General features: G+C 32.3%; 1 protein-coding gene, 1 long non-coding RNA gene and 1 pseudogene across 5 annotated transcripts; all 3 read left to right on the plus strand.

Annotated features, from left to right (window-relative positions):
- Positions 1-2,539: 2,539 nt before the first annotated feature.
- LOC142635723 (cysteine-rich repeat secretory protein 1-like) lies at positions 2,540-3,208 on the plus strand (annotated as a pseudogene).
- A 976-nt stretch (positions 3,209-4,184) lies between these two features.
- On the plus strand, positions 4,185-8,442 carry LOC142634210 (uncharacterized). Of its 3 annotated transcripts, XR_012844076.1 has the most exons (4): positions 4,193-6,357; positions 6,442-6,650; positions 7,875-8,025; positions 8,109-8,442. It is a non-coding gene; the product is annotated as an uncharacterized LOC142634210 (long non-coding RNA). The 3 variants fall into 3 exon arrangements; XR_012844075.1 differs by lacking the exon at positions 7,875-8,025 and having other exon boundaries at positions 5,813-6,357; XR_012844077.1 differs by lacking the exons at positions 7,875-8,025; positions 8,109-8,442 and having other exon boundaries at positions 4,185-6,357; positions 6,442-6,817.
- A 6,508-nt stretch (positions 8,443-14,950) lies between these two features.
- Positions 14,951-20,595, plus strand: LOC142636941 (G-type lectin S-receptor-like serine/threonine-protein kinase SD1-1). Of its 2 annotated transcripts, XM_075811233.1 has the most exons (6): positions 14,951-16,076; positions 18,274-18,692; positions 18,930-19,140; positions 19,223-19,460; positions 19,872-20,022; positions 20,105-20,595. In XM_075811233.1, exons 1-2 carry the CDS (start codon positions 15,266-15,268, stop codon positions 18,453-18,455), a joined length of 993 nt encoding a protein of 330 aa, XP_075667348.1. In that variant the 5' UTR covers positions 14,951-15,265; the 3' UTR covers positions 18,456-18,692; positions 18,930-19,140; positions 19,223-19,460; positions 19,872-20,022; positions 20,105-20,595. The 2 variants fall into 2 exon arrangements, with proteins under 2 accessions (XP_075667348.1, XP_075667349.1); XM_075811234.1 differs by lacking the exon at positions 14,951-16,076 and having other exon boundaries at positions 18,477-18,692.
- Positions 20,596-22,651: the final 2,056 nt, after the last annotated feature.

The raw sequence follows: 22,651 nt of genomic DNA on the forward strand, positions 1-22,651 counted from the left end.
CAATGGTCATCCCCGCTCACCTATTTTTTATTCATAAAAAAAAATAATAATAAAGTTCTACTCATCATGACTATATTTATGAGGATTAATTCCATTAATTGAACTGCTCTTGTTCACTACCACATGTATAGATCTCCATCCACAATTGGAGAGGATTAGGAGAGCTCTAGCAGTTGTTCTAAAAAACAATCTATTTTAAGACACCAAAATGTTATTTTATTTATTTCAACATAGCATTTGAAAATACACTTTACGTCACATCTCTTACTTTTAACATATCACCATTATAATATCTTAAAATAAGATCAACTTCTTATTAAAAAAAAAAAACTGACAAAATAGAACACTTGACGTTAAAAAAAGAAGAAAAGCGAAATATCTCAACCACAAAATAAGAAACCTGACATGTGATCGAGAGGAGAGACAAAAGGAAAATAAAGAATAGAAAAATAATAGCACATGGTACCTACAGGCTACAATTCTATTAAACCAAATGCTAAAATTTTTTGGCATTTGGAGAAATTTGATGTAAGGGTGGTTTTATGTTTCTTGTATTAAATGTAAAAAATTTAACGTTTAACACTGATGCTAGTACTGTAAATATTTCATTAGAAACCATTTCCACGTCTTCATTTTGCAATTGAGGTTGGCTTGGACCCTACAACTATAAGCATCCATCTAGATTCTTTCTTCTTTTCTTTACTAGTATTATGGCCATGTACAGATAAATAAAAAATTACTTATATGTGTATAAATAATTACTTATATGTTTATAAATAATTTAAATATATATTAAATAAAAAATGCATATATACATTTTAGGTGGGACAGAATAAGACAAGACGTTGACAAGCAATTTCATTTTGACGTTCACCTTCGTGGATTAAAAAAATCTTATGTGAAACGAAATAAGATAAGACACCTCAAACGATAATATTTTTGTCATTCCATAGTTATTAAGTTTGATTATTTTACAACAAACTATAAATGGTAAGTTATTATTTGATCTAATTTGAATTGACTATTGAAATTACTTTTTTTAACCACCGGTAGCAGTTAATAACAACATACTACTAAAAATTTGTTATAAAAGTTTTATGAAAATATTGTAAATATTTCTTTTTCTAAAAGCAAAAACAAAAACCAAAAAAGTTATATAAAAAAAAAAACTTAAATGGAGCAAAACAAGATAAGACAGCTCAAACAAGACACTGGAATATTTTGGTCATCTCTATACTTGTTGAGTTTTAGTGTTGTACCCTTTCTAAAAGATTAGTAAGTTGTACATTCGTGTGAGAAAAATCAAAATAAAACGAACGGAATAAGAAGATCCAAAGAAGTTGAACCAAATCCAATCCCTCCCCCACCCCCCCCCCCCCCTCAAAAAAAAGAAAAAGAAAAAAGAATTAAGTTGACCCAAATTCTTCCAAAAAATTAGAAATTAATAGCCAGATACTACAGACCTATGAGCGATGACCCACCCTAAAAATGATCATTTTAATCAATAAATTAATAAATACAAATACATAAACTTAGGTGGCGCTACTATCTATAACCATCGCTAGTTTTCTTCTAACTATATATACATATATATATTGGCTCAAAATATATATAATATATATATATATATATATATATATTTATATTTGATAACAAGTTTTCTTCTATATATGCTGTCGGATGCACCATATATCTTCTTCTTGTCTGTGACAGACTTTTTTTTTTTTTTTTCCAATTCTTTATAAATATATTTTGGCCATGACGATGAGGATAGCTCGTCTAAAATAGCTAATGTGCTGCACTACCTCAGCACTGACGGAAGCCAAAAAGTCAATGGAGCTAGAATAAATAAAAATGGGAAATTTTAAAGAATAAATCAAAAATGAAAAGCGTAATTGAATTTGTTTTCTTGACATCAGCTTATTCATTTCATGGAACATTTTTAAAAAGAAAATACTATATTCATAATATTTTTAAAGTAATTTTACAATAAATTTTAAATAAAAGATAGTTTTTGGCGCTTATGAGTAGAAAAAAAATTAATTTAAATTATAAATTTAAATTAAAACTAATAACAATTTACTACTTATAATTTATTATAAAAATATTATTAAAGTAAAACTTCTTTTGATTTTTTTAGTCTTTAGACGACAAGAGTAGTACCGAGTTGCTGCATCCATTTTCATTCATGGGATCTATATGTTTTTTTCATATGAATTTGTAATCTATATTCAATGAAACAAATCAATACACCCGTACAAGATTACACCTTCCAAAAAAATTTAAAATAAAAATTCCGCTGTCACGATTTGACTTGCGACCTAGCCTTCGCATGTTTAAATAAATTTTGAATCTTCCAAATTCATGCCAGTGAAAGAAACTAAAATCTACCCAAGCAAGCCAAAGAAACAATCAAAGATTAACCCTAACATTATTTAACTACTTCTAATATACTTGATAAAATCATTTTCTTTCCTATGAAGAATACTTGAGAAAATTATTTCTTATGGATAATCATCCATAACATAAGCATATGTTCATGGACAAATTTCCTATTGAAGCCGAGGAGGAAAAATGTTTTCCCTCAAGAACTCGATCCACAGCCTTTCTGTTACTATTATTTGGAGTGTTTTCCCTTACCCGCGCCATTAATTCCCAAATAATCTATGATTACAGCATATGTTTAGATCAATCAAATGAAACATCCAACACCTCTTACAATTCCAACCTCACAGTGCTGTTGGACTCTTTATCCTCTAAAGCTTCCAAAACTACAACTTCTACAAGGAAAGCTCTAATGTTGGCATCTACGCCCTCTTCCTCTGCAGAGGTAATGTTTCTCATGGTACCTGCCAAACCTGTGTAAGCTACGCGATCGGAAATATCACAACTCGATGTCCATCTAACAAGAGTGCCATCATATGGTACGATCAGTGTTTGTTACGATACTCCGATGTTAATTTCTTTGGACAGGCAAAAATATTGCCAATGGTACTCGTGTGGAATTACGAGAATACTTCTTCACCTGACCTACCAAATTTTTACGCACTTGGTCTAATGTACTATCTAATAAATCGCACCAAGGTAACAGATATGTTGTACACGAGTGATAATCAGACAGTGACATTGAGTAATGGGTCCAAGACAAGTTATGGGTTGGTGCAGTGTACTGCATACTAGAGATATACATGATAGTTCATGTAGCTAGTGCTTAAGAGCCTGTTTGGTTTAGGCCTATTTTGAGTGATATTACTGGAAACTCATAACTTAGTGATGAAAAAACGTGGGACTCACCCAATTTTTTTTGTTTGGCTTGATTTCCTAATCTTGTTTTCATCACTCAAACTCAAAAATTTTGTGTGAGTGAGTGATGAAAACTGAAAACACCAAATTGGTGCTTTCAGTTTCTGAGATACATAACTCAGTGGTAGGATTGTAAATTTTTTACCTCTGTGGGGCCCATGTGTTGATGGCGTTACCTCTCTCTTTTACTTTATCCTCTCTCTTTCTTCTCCCACTTTTTTCTTTTTCTTTCTTTCTTCGATTTCTCTCTCTCTGTTTCTTCTTTCTTTCTTCCTTTCTCTGGTTCAGCCCACTTCCGCCACACCACCACCATAACAAACTCAGTGCCAATCCACACCACCGAAACACCAAAATCAACCCACAAAACCAAACGCTAATCCACACCGATTCAACCTAGCCCCAACCGATTCAAGCCATGCCGTGACCCATAACCTCTCTCTCCACTGTAACTCAGCCCCAAAATCCCAATCTCAAACCCGATCTCCATCATAACCCTGCCCCAAAAACCCGATCAACCTACCATTACCAATCTGAACCTACTAACCACTGAAACAACCCACCACTTTAAATCCAATAACCACTAGTTCAAACCAACCAAAAACAGTTGAGAAAGAAATAGAGAAGAGAGAAAAAAAAAATCAAATACAGATTGAAGAGGGAAGAGACAGAGAAAGCTGAGAAAGAAACAAAGAAGAGTGGGGAAAAAAAATCAAATATAGAGTGAAGAGGGGAGAGATAGAGAAAGAGAGATAGACAAAAAAAAATTGATAGAAAGAGGAGAGTCAGAGAAATGAAAGGTGAGAGATGCCACAGTGGGAGAAGTAAAAGGAGGAAGATTCTTCTTCTTTTTTTCTTTTTTCTTTTTTGTTAATGGGACGCAGGTAGGAATAGTAGCAACATGGGTTGTGTCAATGGGCGGGTACATAGTTTTGGAGAAAAATTGTAGAGATACGTAACTAAGTTATGAGTCCAAACATGTGTTTTGCAATTTTTGAGTGAAAGTGAGGTTTGAGATATGAGTTATGAGTTTTAGGTTTGAATTATGAGTTTTAAAAACTGAGTTATAAAAACTGAGACATCACTAAACCAAACGGGCCCTAAGCAACTTGATGAAAACAACCAATTCATGTTGCCAAGCCCAAATAGGGTGGCCTATTTTAGGCCCAAGTTGCTATCTGAGGTATGGGAGCTACTCTTTTAGTGAGCAATCAACAGCAATCCAAACTATTAATGATAAGACATGTAGATTTTGTATTTTCATGGTAATCCTCCCCACCCCTTTCCTATTTTGGGCTTATTAAATTTTAAATTTGATTAGCAGAAATCCCGTGGTTTTGAATTTGGGATTTTCAATCAAAGAGTAAAGTTTAGGTACAATATTTAAGTTGCTTGATTGAAATGAAAAATATGTTTTTATATGGGTTTCAATTGGCTCAATTAGTAAAATAAAATAAAATAAAAAGTAGTTTCATTGACCAATATCAAAACACAATTTTTTTCCTAATAGCAATTAAATTCAATGTAACTAGTTGTTAATTAGGATAACTATCCGTCTATGCCTAAAGTTTAACTTAAATCAAAATACCTTATTTGGATAGTTTAAAACAATAAAGATTTGGATTTGGATAAAATCCACCAATGATTTTTCAAAATATTTCTTGAATAATTTGCTAGTTACCATGGGGGGTGGGGGAGGATTTGAGTTATAGATGTTTCCATTAGGAATACTAGATGTTTTCAGAGGATTTAAATTCCCGAGGTACCGATTGAGCTATAAAGCTTTTGATAATGATTGTAAAACGTAAAATCATTGAATTTGAAATAACCCCTTGTAATCTTAAAATTTCTTACCTGCATTCCAAAATGGCAGGCTAAAACCACAATAATGACCAAAGAACATGTATATGTACCCAAAAGGCAAAAACATTAGAATATCCTACCAAGAAGTGCTATGTCCACAACATTTTCACAATATTTTCACAACAATTCGTAGGTGGTTAGTTTCTATTGGTTCAAATTTGAACCTACTACTAAGATTACTTTTTTGCCCCAACAATGACCAATAATAACTTGCCACTTAGAATTTATTGTAAAAATAATGTAAATATAGCATTTCTCTATCCCAAAACATATAAACCAATTAAGTTAATATCGTACCGATATTGGCCATACTAAGGAAATATATCATACCAGCCATTAAACTAGTATTAGTACTCCTCTAAAATGTACCAAAAAAATTTCAGGTTGTACCGGCCTATTACAGTTATACTAGCCCATACAGGTTGATATTAGCATTTTGGCTAATAATAAAAAATTGAAAAAAAATGAAAAAAACATGTTATTTAATCTAATATTGGTTAATGTACTTAAGCTAATATGTAGGCTTATAAAATATATGGATTTGAAATTTTATGTTTAAACATAAAAATAAATAAATTCATACATAGAATGTGACATTTTAATGAATAAATTTTAAATTTTCTAATGTGGAATATTTAATTTATTTATTGAAATATTGATTTGACAATTAAAAAATTCAAATTGATTTTTTTTAATATTACCTTAATGACCATCTCAGCGTCTAATGTGTTAGTAATGCACTTCATATGTCACATAGGCTATTTCCGTTAGTGATATAATGATAGAAATTAAAATGAGAATGATTTTTTGATTTTAAGAACTGCATCTAAAAATAAATGGGGGACTAAAATATAGGGACTCAAAGTGTATTTGCACCAAAATTTTACTGGGACTTTTTCTTAATAGAATGTTAACATATTACATCCATTTTTTATGGTGCTATAATAGATGAAGTACCATTCTCCATTTGCTACTAGGGATCTTCATTAAAAGTTTTCATTTTTATTTTTTGGATAGAAATACTTAATAGATTTGATTTGTCTTTATCAGTGACAGTTTAGGCAGGACGTGGAGGAAAGAAGACAACAAAGACAATAATCATTACTGTATCATCAATTGCATCAATTGTAGTAGTTGCAACTCTCTTGGGTTTCTGGTTTTATACATCCTCTGTTAGAAGGAAACAAGAAGAAGGTAGATTTAATTTATCAAATCTTCTAAATTTTGTGTTTCCTGATGATTATTAATTAATTTTCTAAAATCTAATTTATTACTCAGAGAGGGAAGCAAGCCAAGAAACTCCGTTACAAAATTATTTTCCAAGTTTAGTTTCGATGCACTTAATAGACAGTCCTATGCATGCAAAGGGTTGTGATGAAGACAATGGAGAAATGCATTACTTCAATTTAAGTACCATACTCACAGCTACAAACAATTTCTTTGATGTTAATAAGCTTGGAGAAGGTGGATTCGGCCCAATCTATATGGTTAGAAGAAAAATTAATTTTTTTATACAAATTTGGAAATTTTTATTTGATTATTATCATTAGAATATAATATCCAACCGTGGTTATATGATCGGTGACAAATATAACATTGTAGTGATCCTTTGATTTTAGGAGAAATGGTATCAGTGAACTATAGTTTTGGAACATGTAGCAAAGTGTCTACCAATATTGTGTGATAATGGAATTTAAATGTTTCTAGGGTAAGTTGATTAAGGGAAAGGAAATAGCAGTTAAAAGGCTTTCAATACGATCTAAACAAGGTCTCGAAGAGTTCAAAACGAAGTTATTTTAATTGCAAAACTTCAGCATAGGAATCTAGTAAGGCTCTTAGGGTGCCGCTTCGAAGGAAACGAAAAGCTTCTAGTCTATGAATACATGGCTAACACTAGTCTCAATGCCTTCTCTCTCTCTCTCTCTCTCTCTCTCTCTCTCTCTCTCTCTCTCTCTCAGAGCATCATTTATTATAGGACAATTCTTTCGGCAAAAATTTCATATATGAGAGAATCATTTGCCACATTATTACAATGTAGATCCAAAGAAATGTAATGAATTAGATTAGGCTAAACACACAAACACTGTCAATGGGATTGCTAAGGGCCTTCAATATCTACATGAGGACTCTCGGCTCAAAATCATCCATAGGGATATGAAAGCAAGTAATGTATTGTTAGATGATGAAATGAACCCAAAGATATCAAATTTTGCTACTACTATAATTTTTGGGGGTAATCAAATAGAAGCAAGTACTAACTATAGAATTGTTGGTACATAGTAAGTGTTTTCTTTACGCATTTTGGTACTACAAATCACTTATGCTGATTTTTATAGAAAATTTGTTAAGAAATTATCAAACTAAACTTTGGTCCCCTTGCTTACGTGTTTGGGGGGAGTTTCGGTTGATTCCTACGCCTTCTTGTTTTTTCAAATCATGTTTTAAGCACATAATTTAGCTATAAAATTATGTGGAAAACTCTACTAGCTGTAGAATCAAGTTGAGAACTCTACAATTTTAATGGTGATTCAAAGAAAGAACTGCCAGAACAAATAATTGCCAAGGAAGTAATCACTTTCCATAAGTCATTTTTATGTCGATGTTGCTTGTTCTCTTAGTGATAGCAAATTACATTTAAGACAACCCTGCCTTTATTCTCTTTAACTGCGATTAAAGTCAAATTGTATCCTAATATATATTTTTTCTAATAGTGAATACATAGCACTAGCGTATGCAATGGAGGGATTATTTTCAATAAAGTCTAACGTTTATAGTTTCGGAATTCTAATGCTTGAAATTGTTAGTGGAAAAAAGAACAGTGGCTTCTATCATCTAGAGCGTGCACAAAGCCTTTTGTTATATGTTCGTTTCGTATCCTTTTTCTTTATCTGAAGCTCAAATTATGTTTTCACGTATTGTTGTGAACTAAAGAAAACTACCAATAGGCTTGGCGACTATGGAATGAAGGCAAAGGAATGGAGTTCATAGATCAGACAATAGTTGATATTTGTCCGATAAGTGAGGCTCTGAGATTGATCCATATTGCATTGTTACGTGTTCAAGAAGATCCAAATGATCGGCCTAGCTACCATGTCAATGGTCATTCTCATGCTTGCAAGCAAATCGATCAAACTTCCTCAACCGTTGGCCCCTCCATTTTCTGTAGCTAAATTTATCATGTTTGATCAATCCTCATCAAATGAGATGGGAATAAGATTTATTACACCTGTTCAATCTTCAACAAGTGCCTCTAGGTAGTGAAGAGATTTATTGGAGCGTGCTATCGGTAAATGTATCACTTTGACTACAAAATTTCGGGGCTAGAAGCTTCTTCAAATAGGGTATGCGTCATATTCATGTTAGGAACAATAGCATCTCTAAATACACCATATTTGTATTTTTGTTCTAGTGCTAAAAATTTAAATTTATCTGCATCGTCACAGGAATTTTTGTGCTAGTGTTAAAGACATGATTTCTAGATAATATGAATAAGATTAAACTAGAATAAACTGAAATAATCATTCTCAAAAAAAAAAAAAAAAAAAAAAAAAAAACTGAAATAATGTTTCTAAGATACCATTTCGGTATCAAATGAACTCCATTTGAATTTTTGCCTTAGAGATATCCAAACCTAAAAAGTTTGGATAATTGATATCAAAATTGATTTGTAGAATTGAAATAGTTTTATCAATACCCGATCTATGTATAGCATGACTACTATTAAAATTTTGCCTTAGAGATATCCAAGGTTTGAGTATCTAATTTCTAAGACACGATTTTTGTATAATATGAATTCTATTGAATTTTTCAAATAGAAATATCCAAACTAATATTTAAAATTGAAATCGTTTTTAAGACATGATTTCAAAATATATTGAATGAGATTGAATTTTTGCTTTAAAAGTGGATGTTTGATATCCAAACTCATATAAGAATTGAAATATTGTTTCTAAGACATGATTTCTCCATAAAATAAATACTACTTGACTTTTTTTTCTTACAGATTTCCAAATCTTAATGATTTGGATGTTGGATGTCTAATATCCAAACTCACATGTAGAATTAATATAGTATTTCTAAAATGATTTCTATATATTGTGTGTAGGGATGAATGGCCCAAATAAAGATATTGAGCTATAGGCCGCACCTAAGGACGTCAAAGTTCCCGAAGACAAGCATGTATTAGTGAAGGCAAGTAGATTACTGGGCCAAGAAAGATGTCTGATCATAATGAACATGTAACGTTGTCCTCGACCAACAGATTGGAAGTCTAAAGTCTGACCACCCATCAAGTACTAGGCGGTGGGCAACCGTGCTTGAGAGGATAAATTTTAGAGAGAGGTAAGTCAACAGAGAATTGAGAAATATCTGGGAAGAAAGCAATTACCAACATATTGAATGCTCTACATCTAACCAACTAGCCGCATCAATGTGGAAGTGATACTTGAACAGTGACTTCTAGCCTTACAGCTACCCACAAAGATTTCAGAAGGGTGCTGATAAGATAAGTATCAAAGAGATTAGCAATTTGATCTACACGTGGAAGGCTGGGATGAAAGAAGAATGATTCCATTATAGAGGGGATCATGAGAAAATCATAAAAGAAATCACTGTATAAACAAGAACTTGAATATTTGTATAAGTCTAAGAGAAATATATAAGAACATACCGAGGAGTATTTTTCTTTTTGACCTATTTGTCTTACTCATTCTAACATGAACTAGCTTCTTGTGATCTACATTCTAACTTATTGAACATTTAGTAACAAGCCTACTCTCTAATAAATTTATTGTTTTAGGCTCATTGAACCATTGTCCAAACCTCTTGGGCTGTGGATCAAAACAGGTCATTACATTGTGAATTTTATTAAATTTTTGCATTAGAAATATCCAAAACTCAAGGGTTGGATGTCTTATATCCAAACTAATATGTAGAACTAAAATATTCTAAGACATGATTATGGTTTAAAATGAATTGGATTGAATTTTCACTTTATAGATATCCAAACCTTAAAGATTTGGATGTTTGATATCCAAACTATTATGTAGAATTGAAATTGTTTTTTAAAAAATGATTTCTAAATAACGTTAATAAAATTGAATTTTTACTTTAAAGGTTGATGTTTGATATCCAAACTCACATGTGAAATCATATAATAATTCTAATACATGATTTTGATATAAAGTGTGTGTTTGGATACCAATGAAAAATTAAAATTATTTTACTATTCAACTTATACTTTTTAGTACTATTCATGGGTTCCGTAGTACTATTTTAACTAATTTTTACATTTATCGATAGTACTTTCAGCAAAATAAGCGGTACAAACCCAAAATAAATAATATTTAAATTTTTGCCTTAAAGATATCCAAACTAATTAATAGATTGGAAATATTGTTCCTAAGAAAGGGTAGTGTACTTATTTTTTTATTTTTTTTGAATCTGATAGTGTACTTACATGATTGTTCTTTACATGACAACATTAGTGTAATGGGTTTCAATTAGCTCAGTTAGTAAAGTCTTTGATGGTTGTATAAGAGATTTGAGGTTCAATCTCTACCTACACCAAAAACCGATTGGTGTCTTGGTCTGATATCAAAGAGCTATTATCAGGAGCGGACGCTATAAGAGATCTGGAGTTCAATCCCTGCCTACACCAAAAACTGATTGGTGTCTTGGTCAGATAATAAAGAGTTATTATCAGGGGCGGATACTATAAGTTAAAACTCTCTCAAAAAAAGAAAACGTTAGTGTACTTATTTTTCAATGGTCGGTCCATCAAAACTGCTCATGGGTAATTTTTCCACATCCAAACAAAAGTTGTTGAAAAAAAAAGGGTGTGGGGCCACTAAGGCTATTATGTTAAATTCGGTCATTACACATTTAACCCATAAAACCATATCTTTAACAAAAATAAAGGATAAGTCATAAGTGCTTCCCTGAACAAATAATCCTCAAGCCTTCTTGTATTTTCAACAATTGCCAGATTAGCATAGAAGCTATGCCAATAATGGAGTCCTAACTGAGCCCATGAACTGTAATCATGGCAGCATTATAGAGAATTGAGGTTTCGATTCAGGATGAACCTACGTATACATACCTGGATTTGTTGCTTACAGCCATCGTAATTACATCTCTGAGGTTTAAGTTTAACACAACATTGAACTGCTCTTGTTCACTACCACAAGTTAGAACTCCATCCACTATTAGAGAGGATTAAGTGCTTCATTAGAATTTAGATACTCTTTCTATGTCTTCATTTTGCAATTGAGGTGGGTTACAACTTACAAGCCAATAAGCATATGTCTAGGTCCTTTATTCTTTTCTTTTTTTCCTTTTCATTACTAGTATTATGCCTATAAACGAATTGATTAAAAATTATGTCAATAAATCAATAATATATTAACAATTAGTGAGTTATTTGAAGTTTTAATATAGTTTTACCTAAAGTGAACTAACTATTATTTTTTATAATTAACACATTAAATAAGTATTATACAACAAAATCAATATTATATATATATATATATATGTGTGTGTGTGTGAGAGTTTATAAAATAAAAAATAAATAAAAACATGTGTGTATGTGTATATAGTTTATTTCAAATGAAGTTGCAAAAAGTGAATGGATCTGCTTACTAAATCATGGACTTGATTCTTGAAGCAATCAGATTAGGATCACCTGACAGTCAACCCCAAGATTGGTTGGTTTGAAAATCTCCAAATATCAGCAGAAGCTGTTTGAATTGTGAGTCGTATGGTTTTAATTAGGAAAAAAAAAAAAACCCAAACCTCCTAAAAAACGTTATTGTTGATTAATTTTCTGCTTGCTTTCTGTTATTATTGGTAGGTCCTATTTAGGACCTTTACAGTGTAGAAATTTCACCATAACAATGAGATAAAGATAAACATAAGCTATCCTAAAACAAAGAGATAAGATAACGCCTATCCTGAACTAATGCTCAGTTTGAAAATACAAGACAGAGGATAATTATTCAATAATAAAACCTATCAACTAATACTCCAAGACAGAGGATAATTATTCAATAATAAAACCTATTAACTAATACTCCTAATAGATCATGCTGAGAACAATTCAATCTTACGCAACTACTACCAACTTTGGATTGTCCACACAATACATGTCAACCCTTAACACTATTTTAGTATGCATTTAACATTACACCCTGCATTTCATCTCTTATTTTAACACATCACTCATTAAAATAATCAAAAATAACTTCCACCATCTATTAAAAATAAAAATAAAAGTGCTTCTCAAAAAAATAATAATAATAATAATAATAAATAAAAATAAAAAATAAAAGTAATAAAGAGAGAGAGAGAAGGGAGGATAGAGGTATATAAGAGAGAGTTAGTAAAGAAAAGAGAGAAATTATTAAAATATTTTAGCACATAGATATAGAGTAAGTGTACTGTAGCTATGTGCTAAAATTTTTGGCATATGACACATTTGATGGAGGTGTAATTTGGTGTTTAATGTGTAAAATGCTAATACTCTAATGCATGTTCCAAATGTGGATAGAATTTCAGAAATGCTTCAAATGGTGCATACCAGACACAGCAGCAACGGTTTGCTTAATTATGTGTAGGTAGGATGAGATGGACAAATGCCATTTCACAAAATTCTCTCTTGTGCAATGACAATCTGTCTCACCAGACCCTCAGGGCAGGGAAAATTAAACATCTTCTATTAATACTAGTTTAAATAACTTTTGAATCTTCCAAATTCAAGCGAGAGAAAGGAACTAATCTAACTGAAAGTATGCTATTACAATCCTAGCATGTATTTAGAACCCTTAATACCAAATTTTACGGCTAAGTGGATTTTAACACTAAACTAATCACAAGTTAAAGTGTTAGTGACTTAGCAAAACATCCAAAACACAATCTACACTACACAAGCACAGTAATATAGAAAGTTAAAGGCAGTAGAGAGAGGAAGATAAGCAAACCACACATAACACAACAAGTGTTATAAAAGAGAAAAACCCGAACCCTAAGCATAAAAACCTCTCCCCCGACCATTTGTTGGAAATCTCCACTAGGTAAGATAGTTGCAGTACATAAGGTATACAATGAACCCTCCAAGACCACTCTCCTACATGTACTTAAACCCTCCAATCTCCAGCTAATAACCGACTTCACCAAGCCCTTTCTTTTTCTAGTTTACCAAAGACCCTTCATTGAAGCTCCAATGGAATCACCACCAATGAAGATTGAATTTAGGTGTTGGCTTCTCAAGTTCCCTTTCTCATTCACTCACTCATAGGTATGTGTTTATAGATGAGGAATGTGTTTACAAAATCTCTATCAATGGAATGAAAAAGATGGAAAGGGGAGATGAAAAACTTGGCTTTTCTCTAAGAAAAAACTCTCTTTTCGTACAAAGGATTGGCTTTACACTCTTGACACCCTTAGGGTTTCTAGGGTTTGGTCAATACTTATCTGAAGCCCCTTACCACGCCTCACAGTTATGTGTGTGTGTACTAGCAAAAAAACAGTGGTTGGTGCAGTTTACAAAATATAGAGATAGTGTAGCTCACGACCTATTCACCCCCTAAAGTCGTGAGATGTTCGCAAGGTGCACGTCTGCACTCTCAGACAAACACCTACCACGTGGACTTCGCAAACATCTTAGGTCGTGAGTTGGTCACATCTAGGCAGAGAAATCTCAGGTTGATGTAACTTCTCATTTTTAAGGAGAGGCTCAAGTATACTACCCCAACTTACACGAAAACCCTAAACACAATACATCACCAATAAAATACATTACATATAAAGTCTTGTGACTAAATAAAGCTAACATAAAACATGACTTCTCACTACCCAAGCAAGATTCCATTTAAAAATAAAAATAAAAACTAAATAAGCAAGCCAAACAAATAATCAAATATTAACACTAACATTATTTAACTTCTAATATACTTGATAAAATCATTTTCTGTATTATAAATATTACTTGAGAAAATTATTTCTTATGGTTAATTAGCCATAACATAAGCACATGTTCATAGACAAATTTTATGTTGAAGCTAAGGAGAGAGAAAAAAAAATCAAAAGAGTTAATATTGGGTCCGTTTGGATAAAACTTATTGCTAAAAACTGAAAATACTGTAGCAAAATAATTTTTAAATATGTGAATAATATTGTGGGTCTCATTTTTAATAAAAAAAATTAGCTGAAAAGTGAAGTTGTGGGTTCCGTAAACAGTATACAAGACCCACAAATGTGAAAAAAGGACGGAAAAGTCCATAAATCACAAGTACTGTTTATAAACAGTAAAATGAATAGTACATTGTCCGTTGACGCTGCCAAAAAAAAAAAAAAAAAACATAAAAACACAACTTTGCAAAACACAATGTGCATCCAAACGGGCAAATTGTATCAGAAGTCATTTTGGACCGGAGGAAATAAAATATTTGGATAACGTTATTTGGTAAAAAATAAGTGGTGGTAGAAAAATATTAGAGAAGTAGAAAAAGTAATGGGTGATAAAAGTTAAAATCAAAGGAATAAAAAATATACCTAACGTGTGTTTCTAAGATTTTCACATGTTCCAAGATGTTTCTGACTTTTTGTAATTTTCTTACTCCCCATACGTTAAGCTATTGACTTCTGACTTCACATTTTTTAAAATTTTTGGTCTCTTTCTCTAACTTTACTCCGCTATTTCTCTTCCCGGTTCTCACCATTACTGACCACAAATTTCACATCTATCTCTTTCTCTCTCTCCAACTTCTAACTTGACTTGACTATTCTCTATTTCTCTTCCCATCAATAACCACTTATTTTCAAATCTCTCTCTCTCAGACGAGGCAGCCGCTGTTCACCGTCAGTCAGCGTCGTCATCGCCGCCAATGTGAGATCGAAATGAAGAGCTTGAGTCCAGCGTATTACCACATGCGTTAGCTCTGACTTTACAGGGTGAGAAAAATTGTAAAATAGTCCTCCTTTTATCTTAAAATTTACAAAGAAAGCTTAGTTTTACCGGCGTACGGCAGATACTTTTATCGGAACAAAACACCCGCACTTCTGTACCGGTTTACATATCGGTACCAATTCCTCTTCTTTGGGAAAAATGTTTTCCCTCCACAATTCCACACGGACCACAGCCTTTCTGTTACTATCGTTTGGAGTGTTTTCTCTTACCACTTCCGTTCATTCCCAGCCAACCTACAATTACCACGTTTGTTTGGATCAATCAAATGAAACCTCCAACACCTATTACCAATCCAACCTCACGGTGCTGTTGGAGTCTTTATCTACTAAAGCTTCCCAAAATTATAGCTTCTACAACGAAAGCTCTAATATTGGCATCTACGCCCTCTTTCTCTGCAGAGGTGATGTTTCCAATAGTACCTGCCAAAGCTGTGTAAACTATGCGACCCAAGATATCACAACTCGATGTCCATCGACCAAAAGTGCCATCATATGGTACGATGAGTGCATGATACACTACTCCAATGTTAGTTTCTTTGGACAGGCAAAGGTGTCGCCAATGTTGCTCATGTGGAATTCCCAGAATACTTCTTCACCCGACCTAATCAATGCTAAGGCACTTTCTCTAATGTATGATCTAATAGATAGTGCCACTACAAAAGGTGTGTTGTTTAATAGTAATAATCAGACGGATGGGTCGGAGAAAGGTTATGGGTTGGTACAGTGTACTGGAGATATCGATATTTCTTCATGTAACAAGTGCTTAAGCGAGTTGATGGATACAGCCAGGACGTGTTGCCAAGCCAAAATAGGGTGGCGCATTTTAGGCGCAAGTTGCTTTCTGAGGTATGAGAATTACTCTTTCACTGAGAATTCATCAGCAATCCCATCGCCATCGCCTTCTCCAACCCCGACTTCACTGTTGCCGCCACAGCCGCCGACTGTTAATGGTAAGACATGTAGATTTTGTATTTCATAGAAATTCTCCCCACATCCCCTCTCCTATTTTGGGCTTATTGAATTTTACATTTGAATGGCAGCAATCCTGCGGATTTGAATTTGCAGTTTTAAATCAATGAGTAAAATTTCAGTACAATACTTGGTTGCTTGATTGAAATCAAACGTGTGATTTTACATGAGTTTTAGTTAGTTGGATTAATAAACTATATTGTTGACCAATAAGAGAGTTGAATTTAACCCTCATTTACAACAAAAACTACATAATATTTTAGTTTGATGATAAAAAAACAGTCCAGGACGAACTATATAAGGTGAAATTCTAAATTGAAATTTTATGGTATTTAAAATAAAACAAAAAGCAGTTTCATTCATATATATATATATATATATATATATATATATATATATATATATATATAATGACACAATTCTATTTTCAATACAGCTAGATGTTGCCTAAAGTTTAACTTAAATTGACGAAATCTATAAATGATTTTACTTGCAAATGTTTTATTTGTAAAATACTTTGCAACGAAACAAATGAACTTAAATTTTATCCATTCTATTTGCCTTAGTTCTTTTTCTTCTTTTTTTCTTTAAAAAAATTACGGTATAATATTTTAAAACATCACTTTTTAACTATACAAGTTGAGAATTGAGTTATGAAAAGTGAGAATTGAGTGATGAAAACAAGCTAACCAAACATGGTCTTTATGACTATGGTTTTTTTTTTTTTTTTTTTGGGTGGAGGGGGTGGTAGTTATTTGATTTTTTTTTTGCTTTTTTTTTTTTTTTTTTTTTCATATCTGTGACCAAACTTTCTTATTTTTCTTATATACTCCTTTGAATTTTGTAACAATCTAATTTAATAAATTAAAACTATCCATTATTTTATTTCATCCAAATACATTCTAAAACCGTAAATTTATGTTTTTTTTTTTTTTTTTGGGTTGGATGCATGGGGGAGGGAGCTGTATGTTATTTGATTTTTTTTTTTTTTCCACATTTGTGACGAAACTTTCCTATTTTTCTTATATACTCCTTTGAATTTTTCTGTTGTTGTTTTTTCATAAATAAAATTTGTTTATCCTTTGAATGAAAATTTTAATTTCTTGGCATATCAAATGAGATGACAGCTTATTGAGTCAATCTAATCTAATTTGTGTTGTAGTTAGTCAAACTAATAAAGACTCTTGTCATCAAATAAAGAACCTAAGTTTGAATCTCACCTACATAAAAAAAAAATCAATTGGTATCTTGACTTAATAGTAAAGAATAGTTATCACGGAGCAAACACAATTTCGAATCTAATGTAGTAAACAATATTTTGTGTTAAACAAGATGGGTCTGGTTAATAGGTATTCTTAGAAAATTTGTTAATAGACAATTTTAAGAAAAATTTGATATAACTTTTATAGGAAATATAAAAAACTACCAAAAAATCAGTTAATTTTTTTCCCATAAAAAGTTTTTTAAAACGTTTCTTAAATCAATGTCATTAGTTCTTAGAGTGAATAATGGGATAAAGAGTCTACATTACTGCTTGCATTCATCTGGCGAATTACGTGCATGTCATTCCCCATTTGCTACTAGGGATCTTCATTCAATACTTTATTTATTTTCTCTGCTAAATGATAACAATGATCACAAGGTTGGTGATAGATTCTGTTTTTAGAAACAATGCGGTTTATGTGTACTCTTATGGCACACATTAAGCTATTTATTTTTGGAAACATTTTCTCGAAAATTGAAAAAACTGTTAATACTTTTTTAATTTTTGAGAAAATATTTCCAAAAATAATTAATTATTGTGTGTCTTAAGGCACACATTAGCAAAATCATTTATATATATATATATATATATATATATAGAGAGAGAGAGAGAGAGAGAGAGAGAGAGAGAGAGAGGAAACATTAATCATCTATTTTATGAAACTTTTCATGAGAAATTAAAAGAAATTATCAACTTTTTTGACAATTTTTTCAGTTTCTCATAAAATGTCCTAAAATGATTTATTCATGTATAGAGCATACATTAGTAAAATTCATATATAATATACTATTTTGGAAAAATTAAAAAGTGACTAATTTTTTAACAGCCTTTTTAATTTTCCATACATATATCAATGATTGTTGTCTTTAAGTTAATTTAAGCAAACGTAGAATATATTGTGTGATGAGCAACAGGAGGTGGAGGAAAGAAGACAACAAAGGTCGTAATCATTACTATATCATCAATTGCATCAATTGCAGTAGTTGCAGCTCTCTTGGGTTTCTGGTTTTATACATCCTATGGCAGAAGGAAACGAGAAGGAGGTCGATTTAGTTTAGCCAATCTTTTAAAATTTGTGTTTCTTGATGATCATTAATTAATTTTCTTAAATCTAATCTATTACTCAGAGAGGGAAACAAGCGAAGAAACTCCATTACAAAATTATTTTCCAAATTCAGCTTCGGTACACTTAATAGACAGTGCTATGCATGCAAAAGCTTGTGAAGACAGCGGGGAAATGCAGTACTTCAATTTAAGTACCATACACATAGCTACAAACAATTTCTCTGATGTGAATAAGCTTGGAGAGGGTGGGTTCGGTCCAGTTTACAAGGTTAGAAGACAAATTAATTTTTTTTTTTATACATATTTGGAAATTAACTGATCATTTTAATAAGCATATAATATCTAACTGTAGTTAGGATCGGTGACAAATATAACATTGTAGTGGTCCTTTAATTTTAGGAGAAATGGTATCAGTGAACCATAGTTTTGTAAAATGTAGCAAAGTATGTCTACAAATATTGTGTGAAAGGTTTTCATTGATTAAGGAAATTTAAAATGCTTTCAGGGTAAGTTGATTAATGGAAAGGAAATAGCAGTTAAAAGACTTTCACTAAAATCTAAACAAGGCCTTGAAGAGTTCAAGAACGAAGTGATTTTAATTGCAAAACTTCAGCATAGGAATCTAGTGAGGCTTTTGGGGTGCTGCTGGGAAGGAGAAGAAAAGCTTCTAGTCTATGAATACATGGCTAACACTAGCCTCGATGCCTTCTTGTTTGGTTTGCTCTCTCTCTCATAGGCCAATTCTTTTTGGAAAAATTTCATATATGAAAGAATCATTTTCCACATGATGCAATGTAGATCCAAAGAAATGTAATGAATTAGATTGGGCTAAACGCACAAACATTATCAATGGGATTGCTAAGGGCCTTCAATATCTACACGAGGACTCTCGGCTCAAAATCATCCACAGGTATATGAAAGCGACTAATATATTGTTAGATAATGAGATGAACCCAAAGATATCAGATTTTGGCACTGCTAGAATTTTTGGGGGCAATCAAATAGAAGCGAACACTAACAGAATTGTTGGTACATAGTAAGTGTTCCCTTTATACTACATTTTGATTCTACAAATCACTTTTGCTGATTTTAAAAGAAAGTTTGTTAAGAAATTATCAAACTAAAGTTTGGTCCCCTTGCTTACATGTTTGGGGAGAGTTTTGGTTGATTCCTTTCACCTCATTGTTTGTTCAAATCATGTTTTACACACACTTTAAAGTTTCGCAGTAAAATTTAGTGGAAAACTCTACAATTTTAATGGTGATCCAAAGAAAGAACTGCAAAAACAACTAATTGCAAAGGAAGAATCCACTTCCCATAAGTCATTTTTGTGTCAATGTCACTTATTCTCTTAGTGATTGCTCATTACATTTAGGACAAGCCTGCCTTCATTCTCTTTTACTGCTATTGAAACTAAACTATATCCTAACATTTTTTTTTCTAACAGTGGATACATGGCACCGGAGTATGCAATGGAATGACTATTTTCTATAAAGTCTGATGTTTATAGCTTTGGAATTCTAATGCTAGAAATTGTTAGTGGAAAAAAGAACAATAGCTTCTATCATCAAGACCATTCACAAAGCCTTCTTTTATATGTACGTTTCTCGTCCTTTTCTTTATCTTAAGCTCAAATTAAGTTTTTACGTATTATTGTGAACTAAAGAAAACTACCAATAGGCTTGGAGACTATGGAATGAAGGCAAAGGAATGGAGTTCATGGATCAAACAATAGTTGATATTTGTCCTATAAGTAAGGCTCTGAGATTGATCCACATCGCATTGTTATGTGTTCAAGAAGATCCAAATGATAGACCTACCATGTCAGAGGTCATTCTCATGCTTGCAAGCACATCGATAAAACTTCCTCAAGCGTTGGCACCTCCATTTTCTGTAGCTAGATTTATCATGTCTGATCAATCCTCTACAAATGAGATGGGAATAGGATTTATTGCATCTGATCAATCTTCAACAAGTGCTTCTAGCTAGTGAAAGAGATTTACGCGAGCGTGCTATCAATAAGTGTTTCACTTTGACTAGGAAACTTCGGAGCTAGAAGCTTCTTTAAATAGGGTATGCGTCATCTTCATGTTAGGAACAATAGCATCTCTACATACACCATATTTGTATTTTTGTACTCGTGCTTAAAATCTAAATTTATCGGCATCAGCACAGGAATTTTTGTTCTAGTGTTAAAGACATGATTTCTATATAATATCAATAAGATTGAATTTTTGCCTTAAGGGTGGATGTTGTTGGATTATACATATGAGTAAAATCTCACATTAAATAATGATGAGAAGAATGAATAATTAATATAACATAATTGAACACGTACTCATAAGACGTAAGCCTTTTAGGCTAGTGTGTTTATATATGTTATATTAATTAAGGTAAAATACAAAACTGACCTTCTAATTTTTTTCAGATTTTTTTTCAGTCCTCTAACTTTACATTTGTTCATTTCAGTTTTATAACTTTCAAGTTTATTCAATTTAGACTTTTCCATCAACTTTTATTATATGTTGTGATTAATTTTCAATTTTATAAATTTTTCTTCAAATTTTTTAAATTAAAAAAAATTCAATTCATGATTGAAAAATATTTTCCAGATTTTTTTTTTCAAAAAATTTTAACAAAAGTTAACGGGAAGGCCTTAATTGAATAAATCTAAAACTTAGAGGACTGAAATAAATGAATGTTATGTTAGAGGACTGAAATGAAATCTAAAGAAAATTAAAAAGTCAGTTTTGCATTTTAGCCTATTAATTATTCAAGGAATCTCTTCAAGGTGTTTATCTCCCTAAGAAGTGATATCAGAGTCCATGGTGGTGTGGGCCATGTTGGGCTTTATGGAGCCTAATTATATTTGATCCAATTGACAACCCGACTCGAATAATGTTGCGTGGTTTTTAATAAGAGATTTTTAGAGGTTTAGTTCATGGAGCAGAGGTTTGGGCTGACAGGCCCAAGCCGAAGTCTCTTGGAGATCTGGGGGTAACGCCCCCAAGAAAAAATTTTGGCCTATTTTGTCTATTGTGAATCCTATGCGCAGGATGTAGAAAATGTTGTTTTGTGATTAGGGTTTTTGTTGTTGTCGTTTTTTAGAGAGAAAAATACTACAGCCACACTTTGTATTTTTTTTTTCCTGATAATAGTGAAATCCTTGCAACTCCGTGGACGTAGACAAATTGTCAAATCACGTAAATACTGTCTTGTGCATGTGATTACTTTTTCTTTGCCGTGTATTTTCTCTCTATATTTTGTTCTTACAGATTTAGGAATTCATGAAAATTCCCTACAATTGGTATCAAAGCCTAGAGTTAGGTTTGAGTGGGAGCAATGGTAGAGGAAGCATGAAAGGCGTCTGGAATAGAAAAGTTCAATGGCACAAGCTTCACGTACTGGAGGATGTAGATTGAAGATTATCTCTATGGGAGGAAATTGCATATGTTTCTTTTGGTGACAAAACCTGCGACTATGAAGGATGAGGAATGGACTCTTCTTAACAAACAGGTACTAGGAGTTATCAGGTTAATGCTGTCTAGGTCAGTTGCACAAAATGTTGTAAAGGAGAAGACTACAGTAGATCTGGTATATATGAAAAGTTGTCAGCAAACAACAAGGTGCATTTGATGAAGAAACTGTTCAATCTGAAGATGGCAGAGAACGCATCAATAGCACAACATCTGAATGAATTCAATACTATCACAAACCAATTGTCGTCTGTAGAAATTGATTTTGATGATGAGATCCGTGCACTAATCGTTTTAGCTTCTTTACCAAACAGTTGGGAGGCAATGAAGATGGTAGTAAGTAATTCTACAGGAAAAGAAAAGTTGAAGTACAATGACATACAGGACTTAATTCTGCCTAAGGAGGTTTGTAGAAGAGATGCAGGTGAAACCTCAAGATCTAGCTCTGCCCTAAACCTTGAGACAAGAGATAGAGTAATGATAGAAATTCAAACCGGGGCAAATGAAAATCCAGAAATCCTAACCAAAATAGAAGTAAATCTAGATCAGACTAACAAGTATAGTGTTGGAACTATTGGATAACAGGCCACTTTAGGAGGTAATGCAAAAATCCTAAGAAGAAGAATGAAGATGACTCTGCTAATGTTATAATAGAAGAGGTACAGGATGCTTTACTTCTTGCAGTAGACAGTCCATTTGATAGTTGGGTTCTGGACACAAGAGCTTTGTTTCATACCACTCCACACCGAGA

The sequence above is a fragment of the Castanea sativa genome, chromosome 5 (assembly GCF_040712315.1).
Source record: "Castanea sativa cultivar Marrone di Chiusa Pesio chromosome 5, ASM4071231v1".
NCBI classification, from domain to species: domain Eukaryota; kingdom Viridiplantae; phylum Streptophyta; class Magnoliopsida; order Fagales; family Fagaceae; genus Castanea; species Castanea sativa.